The sequence below is a fragment of the Grammomys surdaster genome, unplaced genomic scaffold (genome assembly GCF_004785775.1).
Source record: "Grammomys surdaster isolate TR1022 unplaced genomic scaffold, NIH_TR_1.0 130, whole genome shotgun sequence".
NCBI lineage: Eukaryota > Metazoa > Chordata > Mammalia > Rodentia > Muridae > Grammomys > Grammomys surdaster.
Window position 1 is genome coordinate 20,757,883 of NW_021604588.1, and position 19,189 is coordinate 20,777,071.

The following is a 19,189-nucleotide window of genomic DNA, read 5'->3' on the forward strand; positions in this document are numbered from 1 at the left end:
TAGATAGATAGATAGATAGATAGATAGATAGATAGATAGATAGATAGGGATCAGATATATAGAAGACATGATAGAAAGAGAAAGTGGTTAAACTCACTGGCAGGCAAGGGCTTTCTCAACAGGACCCTTCCAGGTAAGGCATTTAGATCAACAACTGAGAAACAGGATCTCTTGAAACTTCAACCCATCCTTTTTATAAAGGGCACCGTCAGCCGAGTACCAAGGCAGCCTACAGAGTGGGGAAGAATCTTTATTGTTTTTTTTTTAAATATTGTTTTGTTTGCTACTCTAGATAATTCTGCTCTTGACTGTTTTTCTCTTCCTTCTTGCTTTTCTATCTGCTTCCTCAGAGAAACACTTGTATAGGAGGAAGTGAGAGCCTGTTGCTTCGACTTTTCCTGATCATTGATTTAGGCAGCACACACTGTAAGACGCGACACTCTCATTTGTTCAAAATACTTCTTGTTTACAGTTAGACCTTACTGCCCTATAGATTGTTCACAAGGAGATAAGTTAAGTCACAAACACTTTAGAGGATTGTTTTTTTCAGATGTGTTATACAGATTTTTAGTTTCATTCTTATATGTTCTAGGGACACTGGTTTGTGATTTTCCAGTTCTCTTACATGAGTTAAGGTTTGTTTCAAGGCACAGATACAATCTATCTTAGTTGTAAGCTGACCCTTTTCTTGTTTTGTGGTTAATCCTTTCTAGCCCTCATGCCTATAGTACCTGATATTCATATAACCATCCCAGATTTCATTAGTATCCTTTAGAACGATGAGATGGTTTCCTGAAATCATTTTTAAACCTTAGGCTGTGGTAAAATAACTTTGTTCATAGCTTCTAAAGACATATTCATTTCCTTTCACCTGTGGTTGACAATTGGTTAAGTTTAAGCTAACAATTTTCTGTTTCTCTGTCAGTAACTTAGCACCTGGCTCGTTTTCCTTCAGGCTGGCTATGCTTCTTTACCTCCGGTCCATGAACACCCTGCCAGGTGGCTACCTCAGGACTTGGCTGGGTTACTGTAGAGGTTCAGGTGATGAAGGATGTCTTCAGATGTGTGACACAATCAGGAACATGCCAGTCAGAGTTGACTCTGAATGTATATTACGTTCTTTCTGAATCTTTTATGGCTTCCCAAGTCTTTCTTGTGCTTCCTTTTCTGAACCTTTGACTGAAATGTTATTTTTTCTGGGACTTCTGCCTTCCAGCTTCCTCATAGTTTGTACAACTGGTGTTACTTTGGAGGGAATGATGAGAAAGCGAATGGGGAACAGCAAAGATCTCCCTCCCTGGATTCATTCTCTGGGCCACAGGGGTCCTTTTTCTGGTTCCTCTGAATAGACAAGCAAGCTGTCCTTGATCTTTCTGATTCTGCTTTGGCCACAGCAGTCATTGGTGCTTCCCCCTGACAAGATCCATCCTTGCCTTCTATCAATACCATGAAGAAAAATGAGGGAAGAAAACAGAATGAGAACTTGTCCCACACTTGGTCCTGCACAGATCTTTCTCTCTGCAGTCTCCGGACAAAAAAGGTTGACAGCAATGCTTGCCTGTCTCTCATGCTCCACATCCATGGCTCTCTGACTCACACTGGGGCTGCCCTTGGGTTACATGTGGGGGTTAAGGTAAACTGAGGAGTGCATTCTGTGACATATGCTCTCCATGACTTGATGCCTTTCCTGATGTTGCTGCCACGGTTATATTCCAGGGTCCTCAGATAGCCACGTATGCAGACTTTCCCACTGTGATACAGGGAGAGAGGGGGGTCTATAGCAGCTCTACTCCTTGCTCCTCAGCTCTGGATGCCTCTCTCCACTGTTGTTTTTCTTTATTGCAATGCCTTTAGCTGATTTGTTTTTTATTTTCATTCCTTCAGCCAGAGATCTAACAACAACAACAACAAAAAAACAACTTTGAAAGACACCATTCACAACCAAATGTTGGCACGTAAAATGTTTTCTTTCTTAAAATGAACCACTGTGGCAGACTACCAGTTCCCAAAGGCAACGTGGCGAGGAGTGGGTACAAGCTGCCAAGCCTTTCATCAAAACACACCAGCACCAAAGCAGTTAGCCTCGTATGTGCATAACGTTGTCTGTGTAATTTCGTTATACTCTCTGGCAACGAATACTCGTTAAATACATTTCTGTTTTTTTTTATTTCCTTTATGTTAGCAATATGTAAAAGTCACATGTAAAATATGCTCAGAAAAAAAGTCAGTAGATTGAATTTACTTCTAGAACATGGCAAATAACTTGGCTGCTAAATGCAATGTCGGCAAAAGTTAACTCGGATATGCTCTACTAGCACGTAGCTATCACATGAGCCTGTTTGGTGAGATGCCTGGAGTGCATCCATCCACTCATCCTTGTCTTTGACCTTAACTTACACTGAGGTTTTGACCACATCATCTGCAGGGCGGGCTCTTGCCGTGTACCCTACATTCTTCGTAACCCAGAGGTACACATGGATGCAGAAAGATCATACAAATCATGGTAGCTTCTGGATCTGCCCCTTTAGAAACGAGCTCTGTTCCCACCCTGTACATTCCCTTCCTGTCATCTGATCATTGGCTGCTTCAGTGTCCCCAAAGAATACTAACTACTGATCGATATCCCAGACATGTCTGGCCACGGCCTACACGTGCCCTGGGTAGTTCATTTATTTGCCTTGGTGGATTTGCTAGAGTGGAATTTAATCAATAGCTAATTCATTAATTCTGGTCCTTGAGACCATAGAGACAGTGCTGGATGGAGAGGACAGGCTGGCTCCTGCTTTGATTGAAATATGACAAGCACTCCAACCAACAGCTTCCCTGGGTACAGGGATGCCTGGGAAGTTTGCTTATGCTATCTCCATAAAAGGAAAGGCTGAGAAAAAAACATAAGGAAGAAGTTTTTTCCTGTCCATGCCCGTATATTGAAGCCCATGGTTTCCAGGCATTGAGCTCCAGGGCAAGGGGAGAGGGAGCCCAGGCCTCATCTTTTATTGGCTTTAATTGGGACCACATTGGTTTGAGGCTGAACCTCTGGTGCTGTGTCTGAGGCATAACATCCTTGGGATGCTTACAAAATAATTATTTTTCAGTTTAGCCTGGAGATACTGAACGGAGTCCATAATATTTTTATAATGCAACATTTTAGTCATCGTTATGATAGGAACAGTGATAGGCCACATTCTTCCAAGGAGTTAAACCATGAGTGTTGTGCATAAATCCCGGGGTATTTTCCGATTACTTAACTCAGAGCTGAGTCTGGTGGGAGAGGTCAGAGCTTTCTTCACCTCTTGCTTGAAGAGAAACTGAGCGGCTTCTAGACTTTAACAGTGTGTTTCAGGTCAGAGGCTCCACCAGGCATTTCCTCTGATTCTTTTCAGTAACTCAGAGCCTGAACTGGGGGTGGTAGTTTACAATTTCACAAACATACATGTGCTGTGTATTAAACTCATGTTTTCATTTATTTCAATAGGGGAAATAAGAGATGCACCCTATTAAATTGTATTCCCACCATACATCCTCTAAACCAGTGGTTCTCAGCCTTCCTAGTGCTGTGACCCTTTTATACAGTTCCTCATGTTGCTATGTCATAGCTGGACGTTTACTACTGTTATGCATCGTGACTAATTTTTGGAGATGGAGGTTTGCTAAAGAGGTCGTGACCCACAGGCTGAGAAACGCTGCTCTCAACTCCCTAACTTGCTAGTGTGAACAGTCGGAAGTTACCTTTAATTCAGAATTTCTGTTTGAATCTTTAGAAAGTACGGGAAAGGCTCTTCAGGCAAAGCAGAGGATCTGGTGTAGGCTCAATACTGCATGGCATAGAACTCAGTGTCTGGTGACCACAGTGGCTTTCAGAACTTACTCCAGAAGCTCTGTCACCTGCACATATATGTGTGTGTCTCCTTCTTCTTCCTGAACACCCACTGACTAAGCAACTCAGTCACCGAGGCAGCCTTTGTACGCCCACCCCTTCCTCCTCCCTCACTTGGAGATTGTCCCTGTACACTCCCCTGTAGAGTAATCCATTCCAAGATCTCTGAAACCCATTTCTGGGTTCATTTGCAACCATACTCATTAATTCTGGAATGCTGTCAAAAGAAAGATGCACTCCCTATTCAGAGATTGTAAACACACTCAGCGTTTCATGGGTCATGGTGCCCTGATGGTTCCTGACCCTGCTCATAGATCCAACTGTCTATTGATTTCTCCTGTGATGTCTTTTGTCACATCTGTAACCTGGAACCAAAAGTTAATTCTTACAATTCTGGTCATATTTTCCTGCAAATGTACCTTCATCCCACAACGAAAAAGTTCATGTGCTTGAAAGTTTTCACCTTTGAATTTTTTATTGAGTTTTATGAATATACATAATGGTTTGGGATCCACACCTCGCACCCCACCCCAACTTTCTTCTCTTCCAATTGCTCCCCTAACCTCTCCACCATCACTTTTCTCTCCCAACCTCATGACCTTTCTCTTTTTTAAAACTCACAGAATCTACAGTGTTTCTTGTATGTGCCTGGGCATCTAATGGGGCATTGGTGGCCTTTCAGAAGCTGCATCTCTGAAGAAATCTTCCTCCACCTCCCCCAGCATCTGACAACTGCCCATAGCTTCTCAGTTAGTAATAGGATTTCATGAGCACCTCCCGCGTCTTTGCTTGAATTTGGTGAAGATTCGTTCTGTATGGGTCTTGTGCATGCAGTCATAGCCACTATGAGTTATGTCCAACAAATAATTCACCACAGACATTCATTCACTGCTGCTGGATTCTACAATGTTCCTACCTCCTCTTCTGGTCTGATCTCTGAGCCCTGGGGGAAAGAGGATATGATTAGACAGGTGTCTCCTTTAGAGTTAAGTATGCCCCAGTCTCCTTGTCCTCTTTCTGCCGACCACACGTGGATCTCTATATTAATCACTATGCTTCCACAAAAGAAGCTTCTCTTTTTAGGGTGGAGAGAGACACTGACCTATGGGTGTGAACATAAGAATTTAGGGGTCTGTTATTACTGTGTCCACTTACCAGAGTGAGAATATTAGGTTCTTCCCAAATCCACTGACCCAGTCAACTACCAGCCCCAGCCCAATGAACAGTTCACTCTTGAGAATGGGACTTTAAATCCAGTCAGAAAGCAATTGATCAGTTATTCTCATAACATTGATGCTGTAATAGCACCAGTGGGTACATCTCGTCAGGACAGTTATTATTGGGATTCACCGAGTTAACAGCTGGGCAAGATAGTTAGGAGATCACTTTTCTCTGTGGTAACGTTCATAGAACCTTCCAGAGGTATGAAAGCCAGCCAGGTCAGTGCCAGTTTGGTGTCTCCATGTCTATGATTCAAGTGTGTGTTCGGTGTGAGTTCTTATCACCAAGTTCTAAGGGTAGCCAGGGCAACGGCAATAGCCTATAGTTGCAGAAGGGTGTAAGAGATCTCAGCGACCAACATCTTGAAAAGAGCTGACCTGTATTAGCACTGGGCTTTTGTTAGCCCATGTGTTCAGGAGAAGCGTTGTTCCCCATTGTAGGGTAACTCCACTTAAACTCCTTTTAAATTGTTTTTTGTTTTTTTTTTTGTGTGAGTGGATGCGTTAGAGGCTGAGTGTGCACTTACCATAGCACACATGAGGTGCCCAAAGCACAGCTTGTCAGAGTCAGTTCTCTGTTATATCATGTGAGTTCCAGAGATTGAATCCAGTCCAGGTTGATGGTAAGAGCCTGCATCTGCTCTAGCCACATTCCTGGCCTGACGCAGCTACTTTTAAGACCAAGTTCATTAAGCATCGATTTCTGTTGCCTTGCTGCCAGGCTGGTTTCTCATGCATGGTTCTTCTCCTTGACTGCTACCACCATCCTCCAGCCTTCACTATTTCAGAGTGTAGAACTCATGTGAAAGCTGTCCAACTTCAGTTAAGTTTAGAGAGAGAAGAGACTTGCTATCTACCCCCTGATAGCATCAGTGTCATCTTATGGTCCAAATTATTTCTAGTTATGAGTCTCATTTTGATAATTAATATTCATGATCAACCATTACATGTTTCATTCCATAGCAAGCAAAAATATTAAGCTTGTGCCAACCTCAAAGCTTCTGCTTCATTGGCCCAGCCCTGACTGCCTGATCCAGCTTGCATTTCCCTGCTCCTTACTCTTGCCTACTCCTTACTCTTTATCCAGTGTGTTTCCTCCCCATGTTGTCCATTGGCTATCATCACTGCCCAGCATAGACCCCTGGCTATCAGATGTAGCTCTTTTGGCCATTATACGTTTCCCTTCCCTTGCAAAGTCTGCAAGTAGATATTCACATAACCAGATCTCCTGATATATGTAATGATCTCTACTTTTGATGTCTGTGATGCCAAAAGACAACACACACACACACACACAGAGAGAGAGAGAGAGAGTGGGGCAGGGGAAGATTTCATTGATCCCACAAGGCTATCATCCTGGGTTAAGTTCCTTCAAGGGAGCCTAGCCTTGTATCTTGCTTGTCAACCACTTGACTAATGGAATTTGCTCAACTATGCCATGCTAAACTTTACTTTGTTTGGTCTGTACATAGTCATCATCAGTGCAAAGCCTCAGTGCTCTGCTTCTGGCCAGCAGCATGCTTTAACAGAGAGGCAAGCATCATCTTCTACAATCAATTGCCAAGCTGATTCCTCTGTCTGACAGTCACCTAGACACACTCCACTCCAGCGATAACAGATCAGGTTTAGCTACTTCTGTGCTCCAGACACAAACCACAAGAAGCAAGGACTGCCAATTTCTCTGCTTTCATTCTCTCTGCATGATGTACTTGGAGCCTGTTTCCAGAACCTAGGAAATGTCGGGGGTGGGGGGTAAGGAATGGGAACATTAGGTAAATAACTCCCCTATCCTATCTTGGCTCAGAAATTTCCAATGATTTTCCAACACACTCAAAAATTATTTTCTTAGCCTATAAAATACCACACAGTTGGCAACCTCCATCCCAGCCTACCTGCAGCCACTCTGTCTTGTTTATAACATTCTGTCTCTTACTCAGTACACTCCAGGGCTACTGGATTCTTTGACCTCTTTTTCCATTCAAGTCCAGCATATGAATAATGTGCAACCCAGATCAGGGGGTAACTCTGTTACTTTGTTTCAACCTTCTTTTGTGTTTCTGCAGAGAAGACCCAGACTTTCTCCACCATACATTGAGACACTAGTTATTCACATGTTGTTAATGGCTCATCTCCATTAAGCAAAATGTTAACTTTAATTATCAGAGGGACATAATTTGTCTCCTTCAATGATAAAGACAGAATGATGCTTGGTTTTCATTAGGTATTTAGTAAGTATTTGTGAAAGTTTAAACTTTGGAAAACTCCCCAGATTCTGTTTCTTTGAATTGGTTAGGAAGATGGACTACTGGTGTCCCCAGAACCTTGATGTTGCCTTTGAAGGAACTCTCAAACTGATAAACTAATCACCTGGCAGTCCTCTCTGGAGCACTACTTGAAATTCCTGAATGAAGAAGTGTGAGTTTCACCTCCTGTCACAGACAGCCCTGTTGCTCACTCTCCATCCCTACCATTCCTGGTTTCATCCACTCTGTTCAGCCAGGTTATCAACTCTGAAGGGGCTACTTGCTTTCAGAAGTAATGGCACTGAACAGTAACCCAGCTTCACTCTCAAACTGCCCCTGGGGTGTTTGAAGGCTTCCATAAATCTCATCTTACATTATAATGTGTGTGGTGGTTGAAATGTGACCTCACTCAGGAGGGTAGCCACATTGCTGTCTGTCTGTCTACATGTTGAGTGGATTCTACTGTAATCTTATTTCTCCTGTACTGGTCCTTCCCAGCATACCCTCTGTCTTCTTGGCTATGTATTCATATTCCCATCTACATCTCCCACGAGACCTTCTTGGGTAGTCTAGAACCCGATAGCCTTGGTTTCTGTGATTTTTAAAAAATGAAAGTATTTGACTTTATTATTTCACAGTTCGCATGGTGTGTCTAAGTTTTATCTATCTGCCTTTTCTTTTCTCACTTGGTGTCGTTCTTAGTAAACATACCAACAGAGCAGATAGATACTCAATGACTTGACTCAAAAGTTGACATTTTGTCAAAACACACAGTTTTCTATCTAATGCACTCTCACCACTTCTGATAACATGCTTGAGGGGACTGGCTCCTGCATGAATCAGTGGCAAAAATGACTGCATTTAGTTAAGGCCTGTCTTAGGTGGATCAGAAATCCAAAGCCTTTTAATCTATGAGTTTAGTCTGAGGTCTTGAAACATATGAGTTTTTCCCCTTGTGACTCCAACATACTATTTTGACAAATGATGATCAAATATTAGGATACAGTAATAACGTATCCCTGAAAGCCTACGTCCTCATACAGCATCCTGGCTTATGGTGTTTTGGCATCTACCCGTGTAAAGGTAGCTAAGAAACTGTATTCACACTGCTTTCTAGCTCCCATGTTTATCAGAAGTGACAGCTTTTAACAGGGGTAGGCATATTATTATGCAGCAGAGCAGAAATAGAACAACAACAACATTATTATTATTATCAAATGAAAGAATTAAAAAGAAATATCCAGTTAAGACATTTGACCCCCCCATGTGTTCTATCATGTGCATACCCCTAGAGGCTTCTACTAGAGACTATTAAAGATAGTGTAAATTTCATTCCCTGTCCTATCAGGCTATCACTTAAAGGTAGACTTCTGTGGCTAGGAGATATCTCAGCTGGTTGAGTACTTGTTGCAAAATCATGGGGACATGAGTTGGATTACCAGCACCCTCACAAAGAGGCATGGTGGCCATAACTGGCTGGCCAGCCTAGCCTAGTTAGTAAGCCACAGGTCCAGGGACATACCGTGTCTTGAATGGAAGGTGAGACACTCCTGAGGAACGACACCTGAAGTTGGCCTCTGTCATCTACACACACATGTGCCATATACATGTGCACCCAACTCCCAGCCACACTCACAGAGCAGTCATTGCTGAAATTCACTGACACAATAAATATTGCTGTGGGGTCTGCACAACAAAGCTAACTTGAAAATTGGGTCCCTGGGAAAATAACAGGGGCTGTATTGGCCTTTGAAACTATGATGAAGGTTACTCTCTGCAGGGTCACTGCAGGATGTGCTGTAAGGACACTCTCTAGTAAGTGGAAAAATAACTTCTTCGGTCTATCAAAATGTCAGGGTTTCCCTTGACTGCTGCCTTTTCAGAAATATGCTTGCGCTTATCCAAGTTTCTGAGAGTACTGTTGCTGAGGGTCCTGACCAGAGCCTAAACCAATGACAGTTTAAAAATTAGTTTGCATGGTGACTGAAAATTAATGCTCAGTGTATGTTATTAGGAAACTTTATGGCTCAGACTTGATGTTGGGCCAGTGAAGTGACTCAGTGGGTAAGGTACTTGCTGCCAAACCTGATGGCCTAAGTTTGATCCAATGATCCCACATGACAGATGGAGAAAAGCTGTCCTGTATTATCACAGGTATGCTATGCTATGCACATACCACACACACAAACACAATAAAATTAAAAGCAATGGCTTGAGACATAACCCGGTTCATGTGTGCTTGCCTGACTTTGACATGTGCAAAGCACACTACACCTATTTGTGATTGGTTAAATGTCCAGCCAGAGACTCTAGAGTAGCACAATGGGGATTGCCAATCATGTCATAATCCCATTCAGTTTTCAAAAAAAATTATAACAGAGAAAATAATCACTTTACATTTCATAGAGAAGGCATGTATAGAAGGTTGTGCTGTGTCTCAGAAATATGTGACCTCTCTGGAACATTATTTCAAACTCGTAACTACTCTCAGCTTATGGAAAACACTGTGTGGAAATCATGTGCAGACTCTTCATGAGTCTGTACATTGATTTTTTTTTTCTGTTTTGTGTTTTGAGAAAACCCAGACTGATCTGAACTAATGGCTATCCCCCTGCTTCAGCTTCCTGAGTACTGCAATAACAAATGTGAGTCACTGGTGCACTCGGATTTACTTTTCTGATCTCATTCACCACAGCAAATGGAATAGCAACCTATCGAGAAGTCAGGAAATTGTTACATGCTAACTGTACACCAGCACCACAAAGTATGCCAGCATCTAAAATGAAATGACCACTCAATTTTTTAAGAAATCAAATGTTTTTGATAAGGGCATTCATTATGGGACCTTCCAATTCCTAGACTCCCAACCACAAACCACATATGAGCTGGAGTTACCGAAGAAACAAATCTATGTGGCAGTGATTCAAATGCAAAGAAATGTCAGAGACCATTTGGAGGAAGTTAGTGATACTGAGGAGTTTCTCAATTTGGAAATTGATGGTGGCAGTCAGTGTAAGAGCCAACCATAGAGATTTACACTACAAGATCCAGACAGAGACAGGTGATGACATTGGCTCAGAGAGCCCAGATTCTGCAGGTCTCATCGTGATTCTCAGGGGCTTTCTTACACCACCATAGTCAACATTACTGAAGACATCCTACAGAGAAAACTGGAGAAGGTGACAGGCATGTCAGGAAGGCTAACAGTCCATGTAGTCATCACAGTTGTCTGCAGATGCACCTTTGGCCAGAGAATGCCATGTCATCTGTCTTCAGTCTTGGAAAGGAAAGGGTGTAGAGAGAGGAAGTTATGTTCCCCATAGTCCAGCTTTTGCTGTATTTACCAAGGCTTCTCTTCCTTGTGCTTTTCTTTAACAAACCTGATGTGCTTGGGTTCACCTTATTCCTCACAGGGATATTTTCTTCCTGCCTCTGAAACTTCAAGTGAACCTTGCCATCTAGTACTCTCCCCAAACTAAAACAGTTAGGGCTCTCTCTCTCTCTCTCTCTCTCTCTCTCTAACACACACACACACACATACACACAAATATGTATTTACATGTATATGTATGTTTTTATCTGTTTCAGATCCCTTCAAATAGATTGGACAACACCAACAAATCCAAATGGTATCATTCTCCAGTATGACGTTTTACGGAAAACATGGCGCCCATGCTCTGAAACCCAGAAGTTAACAGACAAAGCCAGTGATGAGCTTTGCAAAGCAATCAAGTGCCAATACCCTGGAAATATCTGTGGACACACTTGCTACTCTCCAGGAACTAAGGTAGACCTCTTCACACACAAACACACACACACACACACACACACACACACACACACCAGGGAAAGCCAAGGTCCCCACCATGCTCTATTATGACAAATGCTTCCCATGTTACTGCTGAGAAGGAAGTATTCCTACCAAAACCCTACTGGCCTCATGAGCATTCAACCTTGCCATTTTTCATCACACTTTTAGGAAATGTGGGTTTATTAGGATGATAAGGGCCCCCTGAATTTTATTGGCCTGAGGGATTTGAAATTTCCATTATTGTCAGTACTTTCCGCTCCAAATATCTGTCTGTTCACACAGCTCTGATGAGTTGCCATGAACTGGACTGTTCCTGGTTTGTCAGAAATATTTTAGAATTATGGTCATTTATAGATTAATGTTCATATTAGTTGCTGTTTAGGAATCAGATCAATAATACAGCCAGACAGAGGGTTTTGTAAATGGCTTTTATTGACAAACAACACAGAAAACTACTTTGTTTGAAGGTAAGATTTCATCTAATGAAATAATGTCCTATTTATCAGTAGCATTGTGTGTTCGATGACTAAGGCTACTCCTAAATCCATAAGATTCACTAGGAAGGAACTCCGTAATTAATAAAGTGAGTTTCTAAAGCAATATGGATCGAAATACAAATTATTGTGGCTGCCACATGCTTAGCAGTAGTTACTATGTAAGAGACACAGAAAGCCAGCTGCCTGGAAACCTTACAAATTTTATATCTCTAAAACTGTTATGTGTTCGTTTAAGAGTGCACATGTGTGTAGTATAGACATGAGCATGCATATGTACGTAGAAAGCTCATGCTAGGGACTTTTTTATAAAAAAATATCCGCTAGTTAAAATCATGACTTTTAGAAAAACAAATGTATCTTGTCTAGTATTTTTTTATACAGGGAGTTGATATTATTTTTGATGAAAAGTTCAGAAAAAAAATACTTTTAAAAAGCCTCCTCGTGGAACTCTTCAGAGTGGTGTATAGCTTTGTGTTCTTTTTATGCAGAATATGGCATTGAAAGGAAGAGTCATCCAGCTTATACATCAAGTGAGACTGACCCTGAATTCTCACTGCTAACAACTAATTACAAGGCAATTGTGCGTGTGTTACTCTTTGGTTAGGAGCCTGGGTGGCTGGATTAGAGTGGATTCCTTTGCTCTTAGGAAACTTTGTAAATGAGCCCCTAAGCAAGGGGGCCTGTGGAAAGACTCTGTGATGCTGTGATCTCTGTCGCTGCTCTAAATTTTCTTCCAACATGGAAACATCACCGAGAGGAAAATGGAAAGTGCTTGATAAACAGTGTCGATTTTTGTCTGCCATAGGAGTGTCTGTCTAACTGAAGGAACTCGGGCCAAGAACAAGTTCTGAGGCTGTTTTGCAGCTGCTATTCAGGGTTTGATTTGGTTTATATATAGCATAAAGATACAAATACTTATTTGATTGTTCAAGCACATAATTTCTCTGCAGCTAGCTCCGGGCAAAAACACAGAGTTAAAAGGACTTTTCAACATTAATTTCCATATAAATTTATTTTTGTATTGTAGTAGTCTGCAATATATGTTTGCACAGGTGTATGTATGTGTGTGATATATACATATGTGTATACATACATAGAGAGAGGAGAAAGAGATTGCCTTATTGGAAGAGTAGGTCAATAAATAAATAATCATTTACATTATAAGGAAATTTCAGTTTATTTAACAAAAAGGATGAATGAGAATCAGTTTGCTTCTTGGTGTGATTTTTCAAGTTAAGCAATCATTAGAATTAGTGTGTGTGTGTCTGAAGAAAATGATTCATTTGCAATTTTAAGTACTGGAAGCATGTTTTGAGTACTGTATACTGGAAGCAGCGACATTCTAAAGGTAATTTACATTCACATAATGTCATAACACAGAGCAAAGCTTAGTTGAATAGAAGGAAAGCTACATTGTATCAACGTGTGGGAAAAAAAATGAGCGCGGGGTGGCTTGGCCCACTCAGCAACAGCCCGTGGGCTGGGCCGATGCGGTGGAGGCAGAGGCAGCCCGCGGGGGCAGGGCAGCAGAGTCCCAGGGGCTTCCCCGATAGCAGGTTCCCACTTACCAGAGAAGGTCTAGGGTTCCAGAGGCTGGAAGCTTGTTGGCGCAGCTCAGAAGACACATGGAGTCCAAGAGATCACAGCTTTATTGTCCATGACGGGAAAGTTGGATCTGGATGTTAGTGCCCCCCGCCAATGCCAGGAGGAACTCTCTTATATAGGGAGTGGGAAAGAGGAGGGACTGGGGAGGAATAATTTAATTATCTACGCCCCCCCCCCCGCCTTTAGATAACTCATTAATATGTAACTCTCTCGAGGCAGAGGCCTGTTAGTCACGCCCTCCACCTGTGTCTTACGTGACTGAGGTGCAGGTTAAATGGAAATGAGACCTCGTGTCAAGGCTATGGGTTCTGGGGGTGTGGCTGGACACCTACAGTCTCGGGGTTCCAGGCCCATGCCAACCAGAGAACCAAGATACCCTTCTATAGCTCGACATCAACTGACATTTGTGGAATTTGATTTACAGCAGGTTGGTAATATAGCCACCTTTCCAGGCCTTTTGAGAAAGATAGTTATACTCCATGAGATACAGTATTCTTAATTGAACAGATGTATTTTTTTAAATGTAAAGTTTCTTGTATTTAAAATATTTCCCTAAAACCTATTCCAAATATTCAGGTATGTTGTGGCAGGCTCCTGTATGACCGTCAGCCTGGATACATGTGCTGTGAAGAGAAATACATCGCACTCCTTCCGAATGCCACTGAAGTTTGTTGTGGAGGACGAATGCAGGAGGCACAGCCAGACCACCAGTGCTGCTTTGGGCATTACACTAGAATTCTTGCAGGTGAGCATCATTTCCCACAGTATTTAACAGCTTAGAAGCTGAAACTGTAAGCCTGTGTCCCATGCCAGCTAACCCTTTCAAGAACTTTTCCATCAAAACCTGAACCACAGAGGCACGGCAAGGGGTATGTTTCCACAGAGGCACGGCAAGGGGTATGTTTTAAAGGTTGTTTCTCCATCTGTGGTGGAAGGAGCTAAGAAGAATGGCTTATCAGACCTTCCAATATCTACTGAAGACAGGAACGTTCATGGAGATCTTATCTTGTGTGGCTTGATTCATTCACATACTTCGTGGTTTCATCGTCAAATCTATGAATCAGGAACTGTCTGTGATGGGTCCTCTGCAGTGTCATCTTGGCTGGATTTGAAATCACTTGGGAAACACACCTTTGACAGGGAGCAAGTTTCCAAGAGGCTTTAATGAGAAGAGAAAAACCCCAGGCTGGATGCGGGCAGTATCATCCCATACGCTGTAGTCCTAAACAGAATAAAACAAAAAACGAAAAGAAGCCAGCTGGGTTTCATCCCTCTCTGCTTCATAGCTACAGAGCCAATGTGACTTCATGTTCCCGTATCAGGACTTCTTCACCGTAAGTGAGTGTGTCCTCAAGTGTGGGCTGCCGTCACCCTTCCTAACTCAAGTTGTTTTGCTACATACTTTGCCACAGTCAAGAGAAAAGCAATGGGCAACCAATCCACTGCCCAGGCTCTGAAACATGCCTTCACTCCCTCCATTTCTCTTCTGAGGACCACATGCCTCATTCCTAAGTGGATGATAGCTGCAGGCTCCATTTATGTGAGCATTCTAAACACCCAGTGGTTAAGACTGTCAGCTAAGTAAGCTGGACAGTGTTTTCCAAATTTAAACGACATCAAAAAGTGCCTAGTAAATGTCACAGGGAGTGAGGACAGTGGCAGCCACAGTTTATAAAATGGAAGACATCAGATAGACCTTGTATTTAAAGATTTTTCCCCTAACTTAGCTGCAGTTTACAGTAATGAACTGGGTTTAGAAGAAATCCACAGTGCACCAAGATTGGTATACGACCTGAAAGTTCAAGATGGGAATACTGCTGTGTTCTGTCAAAATCCCTCTCCTGATGCTAGTCAGAGGGAGCTTCCACCCAGTGATAACAATATCTAGCTATAACAGAAACAAAACAGGAGGCAGAGGATGGACATTACAGGTACAAGCTTCTTTTGGAAGAGAAAGGAGGTTGCAGAGAAGCAATGAATGCTAATTAAAACATCCGTACTGCCTTTTCAGCAAATCAAAAACCCAAGCCTGGTTGTTGGAATGGGCTGGACTTGGGTAGCTTTCCATTAGTCATGAGGTTAGAATTTATTTACTTATTTGCACGAGTGTGTGCTGTATGCATGCAAGCATGTGCCGAGTCCAGAAGAGGTTGTCCAATATTCTGGCCTATCATTCTCTGCCTTATTCCATTGAGGCAGTGTCTGGCTGGTGGCTAGCCAGCTACAGGTTTACAGGGTGGCAACCATTCCCTACTTTTAAAGTTCTTCACTTTTTCAAGGCAACCATTGTTACCCACTGAGCCATCCTACCCAGGGGCCGGCATTCTGCCTCCTGCCTTCTCCCTGTCCCATGTGGATCAGCAACCAGCTTGCTTGGGTGACACCATGGTACTGTCACTTTGTATCCAGCAGGTTTGATATGAGCACGGGGGTGAGAGAGGGAGAGTACATTCTACTTGTGGATGACAGGGAAGGGAGGGACGTTACTTTTAGTAGCTATTTGGTTACGGACAAGGGTCCCCAAATCTTCCTGCCTCTTCTTCCTGTTGTGTTCTCTATCTGCTTCATTAACATTGCTGGTGCTTTTAAAGGATTATTCTAGACCAATACACTGTTACTGACACTGGAAAAGCCACTGTAGATAGATAAGTTTCCTGTCGCCTAAGTTTACTACTGATATCTTTCTCTTTTTAAAGATTTTCTGTTTGCTTGCTTGCTTGCTTATGTGTGTGTGTTAGTCAGATCATGAGTCTGATCTCTGAGAACTGGAGTTACAGGTGGCTAAGAGTCATCTGAGATGGGTGCTGGGAGCCGAGCCCAGGTCCTCTAGAAAAGTAGCAAGCTCCCTTAACCACTGAGCTGTCCTTCCAGGGCCAGAACACTGGCATTTTCTTAATGACAAGAAAGGAAACTTGGAAGAGAAGAGAGGGGTTTTTTTTTTTCAGATGCTTAAGGGAGCCAAGTGCTCTGAGACACACAGCTCAGCATGGACTTGGTGCAGAACATGTCCCTAGTTAAGGCATTAATGTTCAAATGCTCAATGTATTATTCCATATGGAACCACCCACGGAGATGATGAGAGGAATTCTCTGACCCTGTTTTTTTGCAAAGCACAGGATCAAACATGGAAGGTATTTAGATAAATACTCCAAGTTAATTCATGATGGTGAACGTTCACTCAATGACTATCTTTCCCTCCCCCACTGACTCACAGAGGACCAAAAAATCTATATAGTAATGTTATTGTGTCTAATTCTTCAACAACAAGAATACATTCATAATTGAGTAAATCATAACAATGGTTTTTTGAGGGACATATGTTGCTGGGAGTGTAAGGATTTTGTGGACAAATGTTGCCTTGTTTATTAAATCCTGTTTCACAGTTTTTAGCAACTGATCAAATCAAGCTTGTCAGATGCTCTACTGTCTCTGAATGTCCACAGCGGGGGTTCAGCTATGATTCTTCTTTCTTCCTGCAAATAACTGCTTTAAAACTTAAAGAAATGAGACGGACACTTCCTGGGGTCTGCTCTCAGCTTCCTCCATGCCAGAAGAGCCTGGAAGGACCCTCTGAGTCTCGCACACCCAGCACTAAACAGAATGCAAATAGCTCATATGAATACGTACTAGAGTTTTCTTTCAAAGTCACTTTGAAATTTTTGATATTATCATTTGCAACAAACTATTGAAGCCCTGAAAATAATTCTGGACCACAAAATTCATGATAAACACGTGCCCTCATTCGGCCCATCTAGCATCGAACACAAAAGCTCTGCCTGCCTGTGCCTCTTCACACCCAGTAGTACAGGGCTAAGGAAACAATCCACTTTTATTTTGCTTCAAAATAAAATTTAATGTTTGCCCCCAACGAATTAAATAAATGGAAACCTATAGGGCTTTCACTGATATTAGATTAGCCTCCAAATAACTGACTGTGAACGCGTATATCTACATGGGACATGTGGACATGTTTCTGTATACATGCACCTGTGTGTAGTCTAGAGATTAAAGGTAGAAGTTGGTGTTTACCTCAATTGCACTTCACTTAGAAACCTGGTTTTTAACTGTGTGTGTGTGTGTGTTCATGCAGGTAAAGTGCAAGTGGAAAGAGAAAGAACACAGAAATGTTCCAAAGCATGTGGAAGTCAGGGGGTGACTTTTGAGTGTCTGTTCTTACCTTTCTCCACGTTGAGGCAGGGTCTCTCATTTTTCTGTCACCATATAGCATCCTCCAGAATAGGTGGCCCATAAGCTTCCGGTCAAGTCTGTCATCTCTCCTCTTCCCATCTTTTCTTAGGAGTCCTAGGATTAGGGATGAGGGCTACCACATCCTGCTTTTTATGCTAGTTTTGGAGGACAAATGCACATAGTCAAGCTTGAGTGGCGAATGCTTGTACACAGCCAGCTCCCCTGGCCTCCACCTTCTTTGAGACAGTAGCTCTCACTGAACCTGGAGCTAACCATTCAACTAGATAGGTTGGCCACCAAGCTCCGCGCACCCTCCTGACTCTGTTTCATCAGCTCTTCAACTGCAGGCACAGACCACAGGTTGATTAGTTTGTTGTTGTTGTTGCTGCAGCTGCTACTGCTGCTGTTGCTGCTGTTGTTTCTGTGGATGCTCAGTAGATTCTCATAGTTTTCTGACTACCCTCTTTCTTCAGCCCTTAGCAACTGATTTTTAAAGCAAGAGTTTAATTTTCTACACCATACAGATATATGTGGATAACCTACCTGTCAAATTTATATGCGTATCTGTGCACATACAACACACATGCATGCATATATATGATATGCACACAGCACACATACTGAGTCACGGCATTTTAATATCTGCTGAACTGTTGAGCCCGTCTCACACCCGTGTCCTTTGAAGCACTTGTTTTTCCACAGTGTTACATTATCCCATCTTGTCAAGATACAAAAGAAAAAAAAAAAAAAAAAAGACTTAAAGAAGCCATCCTCAGGGAGAATCGGGCTCTGCTTCAGTTGTTAATCTGTATATATCTAAATGAAGGGATGCTTTTCTGACCTGGGTCCTCAGCCTCATGGTCTTTGTTAAGTAGTTTAGGACCATTTACATCAAGAAAGAAATGTAGTGGCCCCAAACTGTCTTGTATCTTGCTGTAATTAAAATCCAATCGGTAGTCTCCAATCTTAAGGCTGAGATGCATGCAGGCATTTTGATATTTATAGAGCTGAAATATTGGTTAATAGTATTACTCCTTTTTTCCTCTCAAGACTTTGCTCCGTAGCTACACATTATAAAGAGCAGCAGAGAAGAAGACTCACTCCTTCGCCCCACTTTTTTTATAAATATGCTAATGACCCCAGAGAAGTGTTAATGTGGGTCATTCTTTGATAAGAATAACAATTAACTTTTAGGCTGCATGGTACCATTTAGAGAGGAAACATCTTCAAGCCTGGCCTGAAAGACTCATTTTTAGAGGTTAATGAGAAGGTGACTGATCCTTGTATCTTATGTCTAATAGCCCTTTTTTTTCTTTTTTTGAGGGGAAAGAGAGTTTTACTTCTCATTGATATAATACACATCCCGTTGTCTTCTCTTTTTTTCATTTTCTTGAACCTCTTCTACAGGCAGTAAATGAATTCGGGGAACTATGACTAAAATAATTAACACAATCCAGGAGAGGTTTCACACAAAAGTTTGTCTTTCCCCAATATAGATGTAAGCAGTGTGTTTCCTCTAAGCTCACAACTATGCTAGGTAATGCCCCAGAACCATGAGGCAATCTGTGTTTGCCACTAAGGGGCACCATATTCTCTGGCTGGGGAAAAAAAGATTTTAGACAAATGGTAATTATATTTCAGACTAGAGAGAAGATACTTCTATCCAGAGGAAGCAACGGGGTAAATAGATGGCAGATAAATGATAGATAGATAGATAGATAGATAGATAGATAGATAGATAGATAGAT

The 19,189-nt window shown here is 42.2% G+C and overlaps 1 protein-coding gene across 2 annotated transcripts in view; it reads left to right on the forward strand.

Annotated features, from left to right (window-relative positions):
• The window catches only part of Ush2a (usherin), a 668,288-nt gene that overhangs the window by 481,170 nt on the left and 167,929 nt on the right, over nucleotides 1-19,189 (forward strand). For both annotated transcript variants that reach the window (XM_028760212.1, XM_028760216.1), the window contains 2 exons: nucleotides 10,929-11,127; nucleotides 13,830-13,998. In XM_028760212.1, the coding sequence (XP_028616045.1) occupies nucleotides 10,929-11,127; nucleotides 13,830-13,998 (368 nt within the window). The remainder of the gene's footprint in view (nucleotides 1-10,928; nucleotides 11,128-13,829; nucleotides 13,999-19,189) is intronic.